Source organism: Urocitellus parryii, chromosome 3, assembly GCF_045843805.1.
Source record: "Urocitellus parryii isolate mUroPar1 chromosome 3, mUroPar1.hap1, whole genome shotgun sequence".
Taxonomy (NCBI): Eukaryota; Metazoa; Chordata; class Mammalia; order Rodentia; family Sciuridae; genus Urocitellus; species Urocitellus parryii.
The window spans coordinates 5,295,386-5,313,249 of NC_135533.1; the positions used below are offsets into that span (position 1 = coordinate 5,295,386).

At 43.4% G+C, this 17,864-nt stretch overlaps 1 protein-coding gene across 1 annotated transcript in view; it reads left to right on the forward strand.

Moving 5' to 3' along the window:
* Positions 1-7,432: 7,432 nt before the first annotated feature.
* Rheb (Ras homolog, mTORC1 binding) overlaps positions 7,433-17,864 on the forward strand; it is a 45,478-nt gene continuing 35,046 nt past the window's right edge. Inside the window, exon 1 of the mRNA XM_026413853.2 lies at positions 7,433-7,882. Within this exon, the coding sequence (XP_026269638.1) occupies positions 7,831-7,882 (52 nt within the window). The 5' untranslated portion in view covers positions 7,433-7,830. The remainder of the gene's footprint in view (positions 7,883-17,864) is intronic.

A 17,864-nucleotide genomic window follows, 5' to 3' on the forward strand; every position in this document is an offset into this window, starting at 1 on the left:
AAGAGAACCTAATGGAAATCCTAGAGCTGAAAAAATACCTCCAGAATTTTTCAGAAGTCATTGAACTACAAAGGGAAAAGTATTGGGGGAAAAAAGTGAACAAAGCCTCCATGTCTCCTAGGACATTATCAAGCTATCTAAGATACATGACATTAGAGTCCCCCAGTGAGAGGAGAGAGAGCATGGACAGAAAGCACTTGCAGAAATATCCACAGGAAAGTTTTCTAAACTGGATCAAAACCAGCAAGTCACCAATTTAGAAGCTCAGTAAAACTCAAACAGCCTAAAAGAAAAAAAAAAAAAATCACAGATGTATCACAGTCCGACTTCGGAGCACCAAAGGTAAAGAGGCAGGCTGGAAAGCAATCAGAAGGGCAAAAACACAGCAAAGAACAACAGCAACATGATAGCCGGCTTCACACCAGAGAAAAAAAAAGAGGCCAGAAGGAACTAGAACATCTTTAAAGTACAAAAAGAAAACACACAGACACACGTACACACACCACTGTCTACATAAAGTTCTCTCTCCGGGGCTGGGGTGTGGGTCAGTGGTAGAGGGTGTGGCTAGCGTGTTCCAAGCTCTGGGTTCCAGCCCCAGTACTGAGAAAAAAATTCTATATCCAGTCAGAATATCCTTCAAAATTGAAAATAAGTAAAAGGATAGCATGAGAGAAGATTTTGTAATGACACAAGAACTCTCTATCTGGACTGTAGGTTTGGTTACACGAATCCCCAGGTAAAATTGAACAGAACTGCACAAACAAAACACAAAAGAGTGCAGGAGAAACTGCCGCCATCTGCATACACTCTGTGGAGCTCTAGCTTGGTTTAACATTACCTCTGTTTACAACAGATGTTACCATTGGGAGAAAGGTAACAGGACCTTTCTGTTCTATTATTTGAACTCTCTTAATCTATAATCTTCAAAACAAAAGTTAAAGAATTTAAATATAAAAGATACTTTGAATAAGTAAAGGCTGAGAGAATTTGTTTCCAGGGGAGTGCAAGAAATGCTAAAGGGAATTCTTCAGGTAGAAGGGAATGGGGTAAAGCATTAGTGCCCTCCTCCTTAAGGGGCTGAGCATGCTGGCTTCCTCTCAATGAGGTCAGAATGGAAAAGAAGAGGAAAAGATTTTTGTACTTCATGGCAGAAAACTCAACACATTACCTCAAATGATCAAGGTATCATGTTGGTAGTAAGTCCCCTTGAGATAGTGTGATAAAAATGGTCCCTCGCCTCTGTGATCTTCCTCCCCGAACTCCATATATCACATGTGGATTCTGGTGAAGATGCCATGGTCAACCATCTGTATATCCCAGTCTAAACCTGTCAAAAACAGACAAACGTCAACCGAGGAACATTCTACAAAACACCTACCAAATACTCAAAAACACAGAAACTGTCACAGTCAAAAGGAGTTAAAGCGGGGCTGGGGTTGTGGCTCAGTGGTAGAGCGCTTGCCTAACATGGACGAGGCACTGGGTTCAATCCTCAGCACCACATGAATGTAAAATAAAGATATGTGTACACCTAAAACTAAAAAATAAATATTTAAAAAAAGGAGTTAAAGGAGACAAAAGCAAAATATAACATTCTGAATACTAACTAGTGAGGGTAACCCTGCCAATGCCTCCCTGCTGTGAAAACTCAGCACCAGTCATGACATGCCACCATCACACAGTGATTGTGCTACAGTCAACCATATATTATATATAGGTTACGGTGAGGGTGCCACAGTCAATCCACATATCACATAAGGACTATGGTGAGGGTGCCACAGTTAATCTGTGTATCACATATGGATTATGGTGAGGGCATATTATGGTTTAGATGTGAGGTTCCCCAAAAGCTCATGTGTGAGACAATGCAAGAAGACTTAGAGGTGGAATTATTGGGTTATGAGAGCCTTAGCCCAATCAGTGAATTAATCTCTTAATGGGAATTAACTGGGTGGTAACTGAAAGTCGGGTCGGGTGTGAGTCAAGGATGTGGGCATTGGGGGGCTGCCTTTGGGGTATATATTTTGTGCCTGGCAAGTAGAGTCTGTCTCTCTCTCTCTCTGCTTCCTGATTACATCCTGAGCCACTTTTCTCCACCACGCTCTTTCACCATGATGGGCTGCCTCGACTGCCTCACCTCAAGCCCCAAAGAATGGAGCTGGCTATCTATCGACTAAGACCTCTGAAATTGTGAAGCCCCCAAATAAATTTTTCCTCCTCTAAAATTGTTCTTGTCAGTCTTTTAGTCACAGCAGCAAAAAAGGTTGACTAAACCAGGGCACCACTGTCAATCAATCTGTGTATTACAGATTATGGTGAGCACACCATGGTCAATCACGTATCACATATGGATCATGTTGAGGGTGCCAGGGTCAATCCATACATCACATATGGATTATGATGATGATGCCAGTCAGTCAATCCATGTATCACATGTGGATTATGGTGAGGACTCCATGCTCAATCATTTATCACACATGGATTGTGGTGAGGGTACCAATCAATCCCTATACCACATATGCATTGTGGTGAGGGTGCCATGGTCAGGTCATCTAATACATATTAGCAAAGCTCAATTATTTTATTCTTTATAAAAATGTTCAGAAAATTAGCTTTTTTTTTTTTGTGCACACCATCCAAAGAAAGTCCCTGCAGCAATCCAACACTGAGACAACACTTCACATAAGCTGAACCAACGGTGAATATGTGCCTCAAATGTTAATTATAGCTTTCAGTGGCTTTGTGAACACTGTGACTAAAATTCCACATCTAAGGCACATTTGAAGAACATACATAATCCAAGCTGGACTGACACAAGCTGTCGCCTGTTTTATTGCAAGGATTCAGCCTCCTATCCCTTCCTGAGCATCCCCCTGGTCCTTAGGAATAAGTGCCACAAGTTCTGCAACAGCCACCAGTGGACAATCTCAAAAAAAAAAAAAAAAAAAGATTTGCTTTGTGGGGCACTACAACCTTCTGCTGGTGAAATTCCTATTACAAACATCTGTCCTAGAGATTGTGGGGAGGAGGCCAACAAAAACCACAACCCAGGAGAAACCAGATTTGAACTTTTAATAAAACTTTATTGACCAGCTGAGGATAGTTTGTGTATCAGTTTTCTGTGGTGGTTGTAACAAAGTACTACAAACTGGGTAGCTTAAAATAACAGATTTTTTTTTCTCACAGTTATGAACACTGGAAGACTACAATCAAGGTGTTGGCAGCGCCAAACTCCTTTTGAAGGCTCAGGACAAGATACATTTTTGACTCTTTTTTTAAAATATTTTTGGGGGGGCTGGGGTTGTGGCTCAGTGGTAGAGTGCTCGCCTGGCATGGAAAATAAAGATATTGTGTTCACCTAAAACTAAAAAATAAATATTTAAAAAAATATTTTTTTGGTTGTAGATGGACACAATATCTTTATATTTATGTGGTGCTGAGGATCGAACCCACTGCGTCACATGTGCAAGGCAGGCCCTCTACAACTGAGCCACAGCCCCATCCCCACATTTTTGACTCTTGCAGCTTCAGGTAGCCCCAAAAGTTCCTGGCTGCTTGTGGCAGCATTACTCCAATATCTGTCACCTTGACCATCTTCCTTCTGTCTCTTGTCTTCTTCACCAGTTATATTGCTTTAGGGCCCACCCTGCCCCAATATGATCTCACCTTAACTAATTACACCTGCAGCACCCCTATTTCCAAATAAGATCATTTTCTGATAGGGGTGGGACTTCAACATATCCTTTTTGGAGGAGCACAGTTCAACCCATAACAGCTGAGACAATTTAAAACAACTGCATAGCCCTAGACCTTTCCTCAGACTTCCTTGCTAAGGAGCTTTCTCACACATGGCTGCCTCCGTGGATTGGGGCTGGCTCACTCCATTTTCCATCTCTTGGAGGACCCCTTGCAATTCCATTCTTCAGAGGGTAGATCAGGCTGAGCCCTGCCTTGGAGAGGTCGGGATTTTCTTTTATCCTGGTGAAGGTCAAAGGAGTTGCCTTCCCCCAGATGACTCTCACCCTAAAATGCTGAGAACAGGACCACCAATTCCCTGAAGAGGAAGCACCTCCCACCCACAGGTAAGAGCTGTCCCTTTGACTCCAACAACTTGATCCCATATTAGAATGACAATGTTTCCCCAAATCTGCAGTTTGATTTTGAACACCTGATTTTGAATAATAGATTGATCTGATTTGGCTTATGCCAAGATGATTCTAGAAGTTCTTTTCGAGTCTTCCCTCATCAAATATTCAAACAGCAGCAAACCTCATTAATGTGTATTTTAATTAAGGTCACCCTTTCCCATGCAAAATAATTTCACAAATGTCCATTTGATAAAAACTAACACAGAAGTGATTTACTATCTTATGTTAGGAAAAAATGTTTTGTATGTTATCTATGGAAATTAAATATATATTTTTATGTGTTCCATAAATATGTACACATATATGTGTGTGTATGGTCACAGAAGGGTACTAAAAATACCACAACAGCAGACAGGTTAAATTTCAAATAACTTCCATAGACACCAATATCAGAGGTGTAGGCCAGGAGAGACTACCCGCCAACCACATGTTTAACATGAGCTTCTCACTCAAGGGATGATGGTAATTAATTGAAGCAATTATGTCCTCTCTCTGGGAATTTAAATAGGAGAGCTCAAGTTCTTAGCTTATAGAAAAAAGGAACAAAGTGGAAGAACACACGAAGAGAAGACATCAAGCCGAGACCACAGGACAGCAGAACCTGCAGAGAAGTTGACGGGGGACAGACCTTCCGGCTAGTTAAGGCTATATTTCAATTAGTAGAGGCACTTTAGATATAAAAACAGTCCCTTTCAACCAATCAAGTTCCTGTGTGGCTGTAGTCAGGTCTCTTGGATCATTGATTCCTATTATTTTTGGTAATCTGAGTTATTTCTTTTTTTAAAATATTTTTTTACTTGTAGTTGGACACAATACCTTTATTTTTATTGTTTATTTATTTTTAATGTGGTGCTGAGGATGGAACCCAGCATCTCACAAGTGCTAGGCAAGTGTTCTACTGCTGAGCCATAGCCTCAGCGCCCCCGAAACATTTCTTATACCAAATTCTCTCCACTCTGGAATAAAGGTATCTTCTAAATTCTTGGGTCTGACATAAAAGGGCTTTACAATAACTGGAAAACTTCTTTTTTTGGGGGGGGGGGTTTGGTTTCTTTTCTTTCTTTCTTTTTTTTTTTTTTTTGAGAGAGAGAGAGAGAGAGAGAATTTTTTAATATTTATTTTTTAGGTTTCGGCAGATACAACATCTTTGTTTGTATGTGGTGCTGAGGATCAAACCCAGGCCGCACGCATGCCAGGCGAGCGCGCTACCACTTGAGCCACATCCCCAGCCCCTGGAAAACTTCTTGAGTGAATTTGTCCTTTACAATTGTGCTTCTCAATCTAGAAATATTAATATTTCCAGGCTTGGACAGTGCTTTAAAACTTTTTGAGGCAATTCAAAGTAAAATATATATTTTATAATTTGTAATGGATCCCAGTACCATATTTTACATAGATATGCCATGTATGTATCTATAAAAAAGTACATATACATAATACATACTAACCCTTACAATACATAGTGTGTCCTTTCCTTTTTTTTTTTTTTTTTTTAAGGTAACACCAATTAAACTGATTTTACAATCCACTAAGGAATGTGGTGCCATAAATTCAAAAATAATTTGGGAAGTCATGGTGGCATATGTCTCCAGAGGCTGAGGCAAGAGGATCACGAGTTCAAATCCAGCCCCAGCAACATGGAGGGACTAAGCAACTCAGTGAGACCTTGTCTCTAAAGAAATACAAAAAAAGGGCTGGGGATGTGGCTCAGTGGTCGAGTGACCCTGAGTTCAATCCTCAGTATCAAAACAAAACAAAACAAAAACATAGTTTGGAACAGACATCTAAATCCATTGGATAAACATGCTACGTTTTTCTGGAGAGTCCATCTTAAGACCTGATGCTTTAAAATATTTGAATGGTACTGGAGATGTAGCTCCGTGGCACAGTGCAAGGCCCTGGGTTCGATTCCCAGCACACACCCCCACACCCCATAATGAAAACATGTACACAAATTAAACAGCAGAATGCCAAATTTCATTAAAAGGCACAACTTCAAAGATATTTGTCGCTTCCCCCTGGTTGCCTAGGACCTCAATCTGTGGACCTCTGAGGAGGCAAATGTCCACAACGGCTCTCCCAGAAGGGCCTGGGTAGGGCGGTGGAGGGAGTCTTCCTCGGACTGTTTGGGTCCCACAAGGCTATCTACAGAGCAGTGGGCTCTAAATCTTCAGACCCACCAATTCGAGGCCTGCCACCCATCTCCCTGGACCACTGGGAAAGGGCACGGGGCCGTGACCGTGGTGGGGGCGGGGGACGACACGAACACGCTGTCAAAAGGGCCGAGGACGAGGGTAGTCGTGGGCGCGGTAGGTGGCCCGTTTAGCAACCACCAGGGTCAAGAAAGTCCACCGTGAAGGACAAGTAGACGTCCTGCCTCTCGACGGCATCCGCGTGCCTCGGGCCTGGCTTCCGACTCCACTTCCCGGACCCAGGGCCGGGTGGACTTCCCTTCCCGCGCCCCGCCCCCCGCACCACTTCCCCGGGGCAGGGTCCATCGGCGCCAGCGGTCGCCGACACGTCCCGCACCCGCGCCGCCCCGGGGGGCCGGCCGTGGCGTGTGCCCGGTCCATTGGGAGCAGAGTGGTTAGAGACAAGACGCCCTGGCAACAGGGTTCCCACGCGGGCGCCATTTGGCCAGAGGTGCGCCGCGCCGCGCGGGCCTCAGGAGTTCCCTGGGCGGCTCGCGGCGATTTAATGAAATTCCAGACATTTTCAATGATCGCAGACTCCATTCTTCCCACAGTCCTTCAGCCACGGATGACGGTTAGTCACCACCTACATCAAGCCCAGACTAACTAACGCTAATACAGCAAGACGGTAACCAGAGAAAAGAGTAAAATACAGAAAAACCAGGGCGGCGCCAGCCAACCCACAGCCAGCCCGCAATCGCCACGCACCCCACGCCTATTAAGGGATCAGCGGGCGCGAGTCCGCCAATCGCTTAGCATTTCGCCAATTACCACATTTCCCGCCGCTTGCCCCGCCCCCGCTCCCCACTTCAGCCAATCACCGGAAAGATACCTTCTCTTTCCCCTCCCCTCAGCCGCCCGCCCCCACCCACTGGTAGTTCGAAGCCGTCAAACCGCGCAAAAGCCCAGCAGTGCTTTCGCAGCCTGGGTGTATTTTTAACTCCAAGGCAAGCAGCCCCGCCCCCTACTCCGCCTTCTGGCTGCCCCCAATGGGAAACGGAGTTTCCGTCGCGTCATCGCGCGGGCAGACAGGAGCGGTCCAATCACCGCTCGGGGAGAACTGGCGTAATTAAAAAGCGGCGGAAGAAGGTGGGAGGGTCGTGACGCAGCGACTTTTAGTCGTGACTTTTCCGGGGCATCTCTGTGTTCCCTTTTTTTCCCTTTAAAGTAAAACGTCGCTCCGACGCACCCCCCGAGCGTTTCAGCGGGCGGAGACGGCGGCCGCGGCGGCGGGAGGGGCGCGGCGTTGACGCGGGCCGAGAGCGGACCGCCGCGCGGGGTCACGTGGGCGTGTTGTGGGGGGAGGGGCACCGTCGCGCGGTCGGTTCCGGGCGGTTGGGCGCGAGCGAGAGAGCAGGAGGCAGCCGCGCCCGCCGCCGCCCCATCTCTGTATGCCGCTCTCTTCTGGCGCTGCCGCCGCCGATCGCAGCAGCAGGAGCCGCCATCCTCGAGGTTGATGTGGTTGGGCCGGGGCTGAGGAGGCCGCCAAGATGCCGCAGTCCAAGTCCCGGAAGATCGCGATCCTGGGCTACCGGTCTGTGGGTGAGTGGTGGGCGCCTCGCGGCCTCCTTGAGCCGCCGGGCCGGGGCCACGGTCAGGGCCAGGGTCGGCGCCGGCGCTACGGCCTTGCCTGGGCGCCGGGACGCGGCCCGGCCTGCGAAGTTTGGGGCCGGCGCGGCCATGTGGCGGGCGGGCGCCGCGCGTTTCGTAACCACCATTTTGAGCGGAGGTGGCGGCAGCCCGGGCGGCGGCCGCCGGGGCGAGGGCTGCGGGGGCGGCGGCGGAGGCGCGGGACGCCTCGGAGCCGCCGCCGCTCTCCCGGAGCGCCGCCGCACCTGTCCCCGCCTGGCCGCTCGCTCTGGCGGCCGTGCAGCCTTCCCTCGCCCCTCCTCGGCCGCGAGTCGGTGGGGTCTTAACAAAGGAGACGGCACCGGGGTGCCTCCGTCCGCGGCCGGTTCGGTCTTTCCCGGGAACCCGGGTGTCCTGCGGGCCGGGCGCCCAGGGCCGGCTCCCCACGCGGGACCCGTGCGGAGCCCCCTGGGTGACTGCCCAGGCGGGAGGGCGAGGAAAGGCGCCTGGATCCCGCGCTGCCCTATTTTTCTTAGGGAAGAAATAAGGTCAGATACTTGTCAGGCTGCTCGGTAATTCACAGGTCTTTGTCCTCTTCGGTTCTGGAGCGTTTGACAGATGTCGGAAAGTGGTCCCGGCCGGTGGCCTTTTGCCGCGCAGGGCCGGGCCGGGCCGTGGGCCGGGCGAGCTCCCGGTGTCCGCTCTGAGAGCGCGGAGTGGAGGCCCGACCGTGCTCCGGGGGAGTAGCGGTTCGACCGCCAGCAGCCGGGGAAGTTGGGCTCGTCTTTCGGTGCCGATCCTAGGAGGTGACTCGGCTGTGCACCTGACCACAGGGCCAGGGGTGGCGAGGGCGAGGGGCTGAGTCCCGAGCGATTGCGGAACGAGGTGCCAATAACTGCCACAGGGACGTCTGTAACTGCCTGTGGCCGCGGGACAGACTCCCTGCTCGCTTCGCTTCCTCACTCCCACTTTCCACCGCGGGTGCCAGGGTCTGTGCTCTTTGACCGAGATCAGCTACAGCGTGCTTACTCATCCTTTTACCGTCGCCCTAAAGTGCTGGGGGAAGTGTGGCGGGGGATCAAAGACTGAGCGCGCCAGGAGTCCTAGGGGCAGTCCTTGTGTTGTGCGGTGCCAGATCGCAGGTGTATTATGGGGAAGCCGAACAGCTGTAGCCTTAACCGTACATCGAATTGAGGCTTTTAAAGTTACTGACAGGCTGCTTCCCCAGGACCCCTGTGGAACCCTGGATCCAGCCCTCTTGGCAGCCTGAGTCACCATGCTGTTGCTCTTCTGTTCTCTGAATTTCTTCCCCTGCGTTTTGTAGAGTGGGATCATGACATGGGCTGACTCTTGAGAGAACTTGCCCTCATCAGATAGTAGCAACTAATGGAAGATAAGTAGCTCCTGTATGTCCTAAAGATTCTGTCTTTTTAAATTATTTGAAGTGTGGTAGTGCATTCCTGTAATCCCAGCGACTCAGGAAGCTGATGCAGAGGTCCTAGAGAGCCGACTTAGCTAGACCTTTCCTCAACATAAAAAGGCAGGGGATGTGGATCCAGGGTACAGGGCTTGCCTAGCATGCAGGGTTCATATCCCAAACTGGAGGAGGGCCTTAGGGGGGATATGATTGATGATTGCAGTCTTTAATGAGCAAAGTCTAAGTGTTTTGTCACTCTTTTGCTAAAGAATTTCCTAACGTCCAATAGAAATTCATTGTTGTATCTTCCTTTTAGTCAGCATCCTCCTAAAAACCAGGTGTGACCTCCTACCCCTAAGGCTTTTCTTCATAAATATTTAAACTGCTCTTTGTTAAATGCTGTGCTAACTTAACCTGCAGTGGCATACACAATAACTTTTACGCCCTTTTTTCTCTGTCCTTGATATGTCACATTGTACAACCTACTTAGTTTTCTCCATATTTATTTTCAAATGTAGTGATTAAAAGATATTTTGGAGGATTAAGTTATTTCCAGTCTTGCATTTGGTTATAAAGTTGTTTACCTTTGTTATGAACCAGGATATTGTATAGTTTGTGGGTTCCTTTTGGGGGGAGGTAAGGTTGGTCTTTTGTTAGCATGATTCCATGTACTAGCCACTCTTGGGAGTTTTTGTATTAAGACTTCTTGGAGCTTACAAATGGTGCTACAGTGGAGAAATTTTAGAATATGTGTTTCTAGGTTGTGATGCTAAGCTGTTGTGTTGACTGTCAAGAAAGCACAGTAATAGGCTCATCTAGAAATCACACCTTCCTTACAATGTTCTCTTGATTAAATTTTCTTGATTTGAATAGTTATCATTGTAACCTGGTCATACCACAAACTATTTTAAAAGTCCTTCTTAAGTTAAAACTGAAATGCCATGATTGTTTTACTGCTTGACTTTAAGTTTTTTGTGTATTTTTGACAACATTGATAATACAGAAAATATAATTCTTGGGTAACTTTTTCTATTGAAGTAATTTTCCTGTTATTTACAATGCTAAAACATTTAAGACACGTCGCCTATAATTCAGTCTGGCTTTCAGGGAAGTGCTTTATGGTGTTTTGGTGGTGACCACATGTGCCAGCTCCTTCATAGTCCATTGTTTCTAATACAGCTGAGCAGTCTCATAATCTCAGGTAACTAAATTAAGTTAAAATTGTATCATCAGGCAAACTATTTTCAATCTGGTACATCTTGTATTGGAATCTTACACAGAGAGCTTTGGTAATCTGGTTTACCTTTAGACCCTAATTAAAAGCTTATTTGTCATGTATAAGCCTCTTATGTGGTTAATTGGGAGGATGGGATCACAGGAATGTGAAAGATTATAAGAAAGTGAAACAACTGTGTGGTTTGACAAAAGGCAATTCATCAAAACTGCTCACATTATCACTGTGTGGGAATGTTTCAGGTAGAATTTGCTTATTTCACAGAGAAAGATGTCATTAGATATTTTGTTTGTAGTAGAACACAGATTGTTTTTGGACTAGTCTATGGAAAAAAATTGAAAGGTAAAAACATTTTTCATGTATAAAATCTACCATTGTGTGAAATGATATATACCGCTGCTTAATAACATTCAGATGGGTGCTTGTGGGTTGGGGTGGTCCTGTAGTGGCCAATTCTTATTGAGGTTTGTAATTACTTTTTTTTTTTTTTTTTTTTTTAGTCTCATTTGTTATTCTGTACAAGGAATAATCAGAGCTCACATTTTCGGTTATGACTTTTCCAGTGCCGAATGTTATTTTAATGTTAATGTTTGTTGCATCTTTCCATATATAACCTTTATCACCCCACTAGTTAGCAGTCACTCCCCCTGTTTTCCTCCCCTCAACTCCTGGCAACCACTGATACACTTTGTTTCTATAGGTTTGCTTATTCTGAATATTTCATAGAAATGTAATCATATATGTGGCCTTTTGTGACTTGTGTCTTTCACATTTGTTGTATTTTCTAGTTTCATCCATTTTGTAGTATGTGTCTGTATTTCATTCCCTTGTGGAAAATCAAGTGACCCATAAATTTAAGCTCTTATTTAAGGAATCTCCCATTCCATTGATCTCTTATGTTTGGCCTTATATCAGAACCACACAAGTACTTAGTACCATAGTCAGTTTTGAAATAGGGACATGGAAATCCCCCCCCCCCCCAGGTTTTGGCTATTCTGAGTCCCATTCATTTCCACATGAATTTTAAGACCAACTTGTCATATGTGCCAGAAAAGCAACTGGGATTTTGATAAGGTGTTTTATGGTTTTGCAAGAATCTTTTAATGACTGGCTTTAAAAAACAGTGAATTCTCATATCTACTCCTCACTATTGCATTACAATGTTATTTTAATGATTTATAAGATGAAAATCCAGCCTTGCACATCATGTGTAGTTGGAAAAGGGACAAGCATTAGCTTTTTCAGATAACTGTAGATATTCTTTGATATTCACCAAAACTTCATACATGAGAGTCTATTGAAGGTTAGTTGTTGTGTACAGTCTGAAATCATATGGATGAATTTGTCATGCTCTGTTATATTAAACTCCATTGCACTGCTTTACCCTTTGAATGAATCTTCTATCCTTGTTTGATTTTGTAACATCATGCTTATTTGGCACTTGTTCACTATTATATAGATCTTTATCCCCTGTTGGTTAATTTTATTTTTAAAATTTTTTCTCCTCTTTTTTAAATAACTTTTTTTAGTTATAGATGGACACAATATCTTTATTTATTTGTGTCATGCTGATGATCAAACCCAGTGCATCACACATGGTAGGCAAGTGCTCTACCACTGAACCCTAGCCCCAGTTGGTTAATTTTTGTATACATATATTTTAAAATTACATTTGCTAGTATTGCCACCAATCTCAAAAAGTATTGGGATATTGTTAAAAACTTTCAAAAATTCTTATTGTCCTCTTGAGATTTGAATTTTCCTTCAATTTACAACTTCATTTAATTCTCAGAAAAATATCTGCTAATTTGATATATAGTTTTTGTTGTTCTTGGAAGTAAAAAAAAAATAAGTATGCCCTGATAAAAGTGGCTAGTGCAGACCACTTCTCAAGCAATTGCCCAAGTGCTTTTTGTTGGTCATAACTCTTATACTTCAGTATGTAGCAGAGGTACTTTATTTGTACATCCCGTTTTGTCAAGCAGAATATTAAAAAGACACACACCTAAGGATCAAGATTCAATTAAATTATTTTTACTGCATTCTAAAGGGCATTTTTAAGTGAAAATGGACTTTTCCCCCCTTCTCTATGTAGTAGTGAAGAATAAAATGATTTACCATTTAGTTGTAGCCACTGTCTTAGTTCATGCTAAATGGTACCACTCTAGCAGTTTTACCACCATTGCATTTGCACTGCTAGTACAACTGTGAACATAATATAAAAAGCAGATAGATATCTCAGTTTGGACCTCTGGGCGTTCACAGACCACCCTTTTGAGAATTGTGTTATTCCAAGATCTTACTATTACTGTTGTACTAAGTTAATTGATTGCAGCTGCATCCTAAGTGCTGTTGAATGGGATGTGGATAACTATCTTGGAGGAGTCTGCTGGGATTGGCTCTTGTAAGAAGAGCCCAGGCTGGTGAGGCAGGAAAGAACTTGGCATGATTGAGAGTGAAAGGAAGTACGGGGGTGGCAAGAACATAATGAGGTGGGAGTAGGAAATGAAATTGGAAAGGTAGTCAGGAGATGCATTACGCAGGGCTTTGCTGGGACTTTGGGAAACTGTTTATTGGGTAGTAAGCAATGCATTACAAAAATGGTTGGGAAAATTAGGATATCTGTGTGCCTGTTAATATGGCTTCTGGTTGTGGTTCACTTTTAGTTTGAGTTGTCTTCTTTGGAACCAGTAATAGTGTGGCTTCAAAGATTTAATAAAATTGCCAAGATGGTATCATACCAGGTCCTATAATCTAATAGTGTAAAATTTTTTTGTTATGAAATGCACACTGGTTTTCTTAGTTTGAGGTCCAAAATAACAAGTAAATAGCTTTAATATTGTCTGTGAGTGAATTGTATTTATTTAATAAGTCAGAACTGAACTTGGACATGATTGTGCAAGTGAAAGCATTATGAAATCTTTAGTGATCACACTTGAAAGAACGGTTATTCTTAGTTCTAGTTTATTTATGAAGTACCAAATTAAATCTGAACAGTTGATCTAGTATTTTCAGAGAATGTCATGTTTTGTTTTGTTTTAAAGGCAGAGTCTTGCTGAGTTGCCTAGACTGGCATCTACTTTAGAATTCTCCTGCCTAATCCTGAGATTACAGGCATGTGCCACTGTGCCTTGCCTCATAGAATATCTCAAACTGCTAACTGGCAGTAAATTGCTGGGTAATTTTATCATAAATATCTCAAACATGAAGGTCCTAGAGTACTATTTTAATATTCTTAAATGTATATTGGCTTATAATAAGAGTTCCCTGTAGGACATTGTAATTTTAAACATAAATTAGTTTTAGACTGGAAGCTCTAGAAACCTTTGTATTTTGCCCTGCTTTGCCCTGCAGAAAAGTCAGAGAAGGGTGATTTAAGGGGATTGATGAAATCAACTCCTGCATGTGCATACTTCGTTTTTGTCTTTAACTGTTATGGTTGGGTCTCCTGCCAACATTTCTCTTTTTGTTGTGCTTGTTTACAGAAAGACTCCTCCAGGCTCTTTGAAACAAATTGATACTTTTACAGATGTGTAATTCTGCTTTTTTTGTAAGATGAAGAGCTGAATGTTAACTACAAGATGGAATAATAAATTATTTGTGAACATGAGATGCAAATACTGGTCTTTACAGTTAATAGGTTTTTTTCCATTATTTAGAGAATATTTTATTATTTTCTGTAATCAAACCCATGTCAATAAGACCTTGCCTTTCTGTGTGTTATCCCTGCACAAACAGGAAAAATTAAGTTTAACATTTCTAAACCAGTATGACTATTAATTTCTATACAATGCCAACTAAATACAGTAAGCTGACGATGCCAACTAAATACAGTAAGCTGAGATACTTTTTCCAAAGTTGACAGCACAGCTGGAGTATAAAAAATTCAAATTTTATATCTATATTAAAGGACCAATAATAGCAGTGTGTTGTACATCAGTAGCAGCAGCAGCATTTCCAGGTTCTGAACAAAATTGTGGAGATATCCAGCACACTTCACTAAAAAGGGGGGGAAAGATAAAAGACAACAGCAAAGTTCTGTTTGGATATTGTTGTGATACTTGGCACCATTTTTTGTAGTAGCTTCTTGATTATTATCCAAAAAGAAAATATTCTAGAGTAACCTTAAAGACAGTTCTGAAGCCAGGCATTTTGGTGCATGCCCCAGTGGTTGGGGAGGCTGAGGTAGGAGGATCACAAGTTCAAAGCCAGCCTCATCAACTAAACAACTCAGTTAGACCTGGTCTCTAAATAGAATACAAAAAGGGCTGGGGGTGTGGCTCTCTGGTTAAGCGCCTCTGGGTTCAATCTCCAGGACCCCCCCCCCCCAATTTTTTTTTAAACAGCTCTGATAAAGCACGATTACTTAAGAATACAAAAACGGCTGGGGTTGTGGTTCAATGGCAGAGAACTTGCCTACCATGTGTGAGGCACCTGGTTCGATCCTTAGCGCCACATATAATTAAAAAATATAAATAAAAGTACATCAACAACTAAAAAATATTTTTTAAAAAAGTAAGGTCACTTCTAAAGCAGTTACAAGAGGTTTTACATTCACTAAGTATTATATAGTACTGTCCTACATGAATTTTATATAATGAAAATGCTTTTTTCAGGCTTTTATGTCTTGCATGTATGTATGTGTCTGGTTTTAAAATCTAAATTACATTTGATATTTTTAAAAGAATATTTTGAAATTCAGGTTCTCTTTGTCAGTTATGATTTGTATGAGTGACTGAAATAAACAAATGGCAAAGGTTCACCTGGGATGGCAGCCTTCATAGTGTGAGTAGAAGTGGAATTTCCATTTCTTTGCTGGGAAACACCCAAGTGTGATGAAGGGAACTTACTTACGCCCTGGCTCATGTGACCCTACATACAACAGGGGCAGGAATACCTGGCCCTGAATATAAAAACTGTGCAGAGATTTTGGACCAGAGCATCCTTACATTTGTTTCTGGAGAAAGACAGCCCACAAAATTCAAGATGCAACTGTAAATTCTTGTGTTTACATTTCACACAAAAAAAAGTTTCAGTGTGCATCCAAGTTGAGAGACCTGGCCTGATATTCCAGGGATTTTAGCAGGTTGTGTTTTCATTGTGAATCAGTTCAGCCATACTGAACCACATGTAGAACATTCTTCTCAGTGCTGGGTGTCACTTGCCAACCTAGAGTTAAGGCTCTTCCCTTGGATCTGCTGAGCAATCCTTGAAATTATTTTCTGAAGAAGAGTTCAGGGCTTTTATCAACTATTCAAAACTATTTCAGTTCCCCCAAAAGATTGAATCACCAGAACTATTGGTTGAAGAATGTGTATGTTAAGAAAGTGTTAAATGTCATTCAAATATGTGTGAGTTAAATGCTTGCATAAATTAAGTCTGTACCATGTACCAAGTACACAGTAAGGACTTAGTCTCTCTAAGACTAAATCAGTGATGATCCTTGCCTCATGGAGCTTCTTCAGTCTAGTGAGGGGAGCCCCACAGGAAACAGTGATTATGATGATACTAACAGTAATTGTTTTTTTTTAAGCCATTGATTAATATAGAGCACTATCTAAAGTGCCATCCATGTACTAATTAACTTTCTTAATAGCCCTTAACCTTTGAGGTAGGTGTAGTTACTGTGCTTATTTTGCAGAAAAGGAAACGGGGGTACAAAAAAGTTAAGTGACTTGCCCAGGGTGAAAAGTTTACTAAGTGACAAAACCACTATCTGAAACCAGCAGTCACTTTTTTTTTTTTTTTTTTTTTAGTGCAACTGGGTTTGGACTGAGGGGTGCTTTACCACTGAGCTATAGTACTAACCCCTCCTTTTATATATAAAATTATAGGATCTCCCTAAGTTGCTGAGGGTGGCCTCAGAGCTTGTGATCCTCCTGCCTCAGCCTCCTGAGTCATTAAAATTACGGGCTTGAACCACCATGCCTAATTTATTCCAAGCTGGCCTTGAACTTGTGATCCTTATGTCTAAGCTTCCTAAGTAGCTAGGATTACAGGTAGTGCTGTGCCTGGCTTAAGAGTTGGCACACTTTAGCTGGTTGCTACAAAAATTATTGATACGCAGTTGGGGTAAGTGCTTGAGAGAGGGATAGCTAACATACCTGTGGATGGGAATGGAGGTGGGGGATTGTCTCCAAAGAAAATGTATTTTTGGCTCCACCAGTGAATTGCAGACAGGGGCAAGGAGTGGCAAGGAAGTCTGGACTTAACTGTGTGCCACCTGTCTGTGAAGAATAACTTTATAGGCTCTATTAAAATTTTCATTCTTTTTTCTAGAAACAGTGAGAAGTCACTGAAGGATTTTAAGCAACAAATAAGATAATGATCTATACCCGCAATTGGCAGACTTTTTCTGCAAAGTGCCCAAAAGTAAATATTTCAAGCTTTGCTGGACAAGTGGCCTCTGCTGCAATTACCCACCTTTGCCTTTGTAGCATGAAAGCAGTCATAGACAGTGCATTGAGTGACTGTAGCTGAGTGCCAGTAAACTTTATGCATAGATGTAATGTTGGAACTTTCATCTGATTTTCTTCACATGTTATGAAATACCATTGATTTTTTTTATTTTTTTATTTTTTTACCCAACCATTTAAAGATGAAGAAAGGGGCTGGCAGGGTGGGAGGACATAGTTGGCTCATAGACTGTATAAAAACACAATAGGCTCAGGGCCAAATTTGGCTCCTGATCTGTAGTTTCTGATCCTGCCTTACATCCTCCAAAAGATGCCTCCTGTGCTCTGGGAAGTGAGAAGACAGTGGAAATGGGAAGACCAACTAAGATGTTGTAGGCTTCTGTGGTTGGGAGGGACACACATTTGAGATTTCATTAGAATGGGCAAGAAGCCTTTATGATATGGGAGCTGTTAAGGATAACCTTCTGATTTCTAGTGCAAGAGGGAAATGTTGCCATTGGCTAAAATAGAACAGGACCAGGTTTAGGGGATGGAACAGATTGACTTAGGCGACTCTCAGATCCCCACACCTACCTTGCTTTCTCTCCAGCAAGGCCTTAGCAATGGCCTGCACAGTTCCTGTGGTTCTAGAAACAAGGCTGCCTCCAGCTATGGTTTGGGGGGTTTGCTGGTCCTGGATCCTCATATCACCCAAGGGTATGATGCAGCATCCTCTCACTGCAGGTTTTTTCCCTGTTACCTCAGAGAGAAATGAGGTTGCAGGACCCAGGTGGGTGGTGGAGTGCACTTGCACAAGTGCGCGCGCGCACACACACACAGTCCATTCAGCCAGGCAGCCCTGTCTAGCAGCAGGATGTTTTCGTCATTCCTCTTTCAGCTCCATCTCTA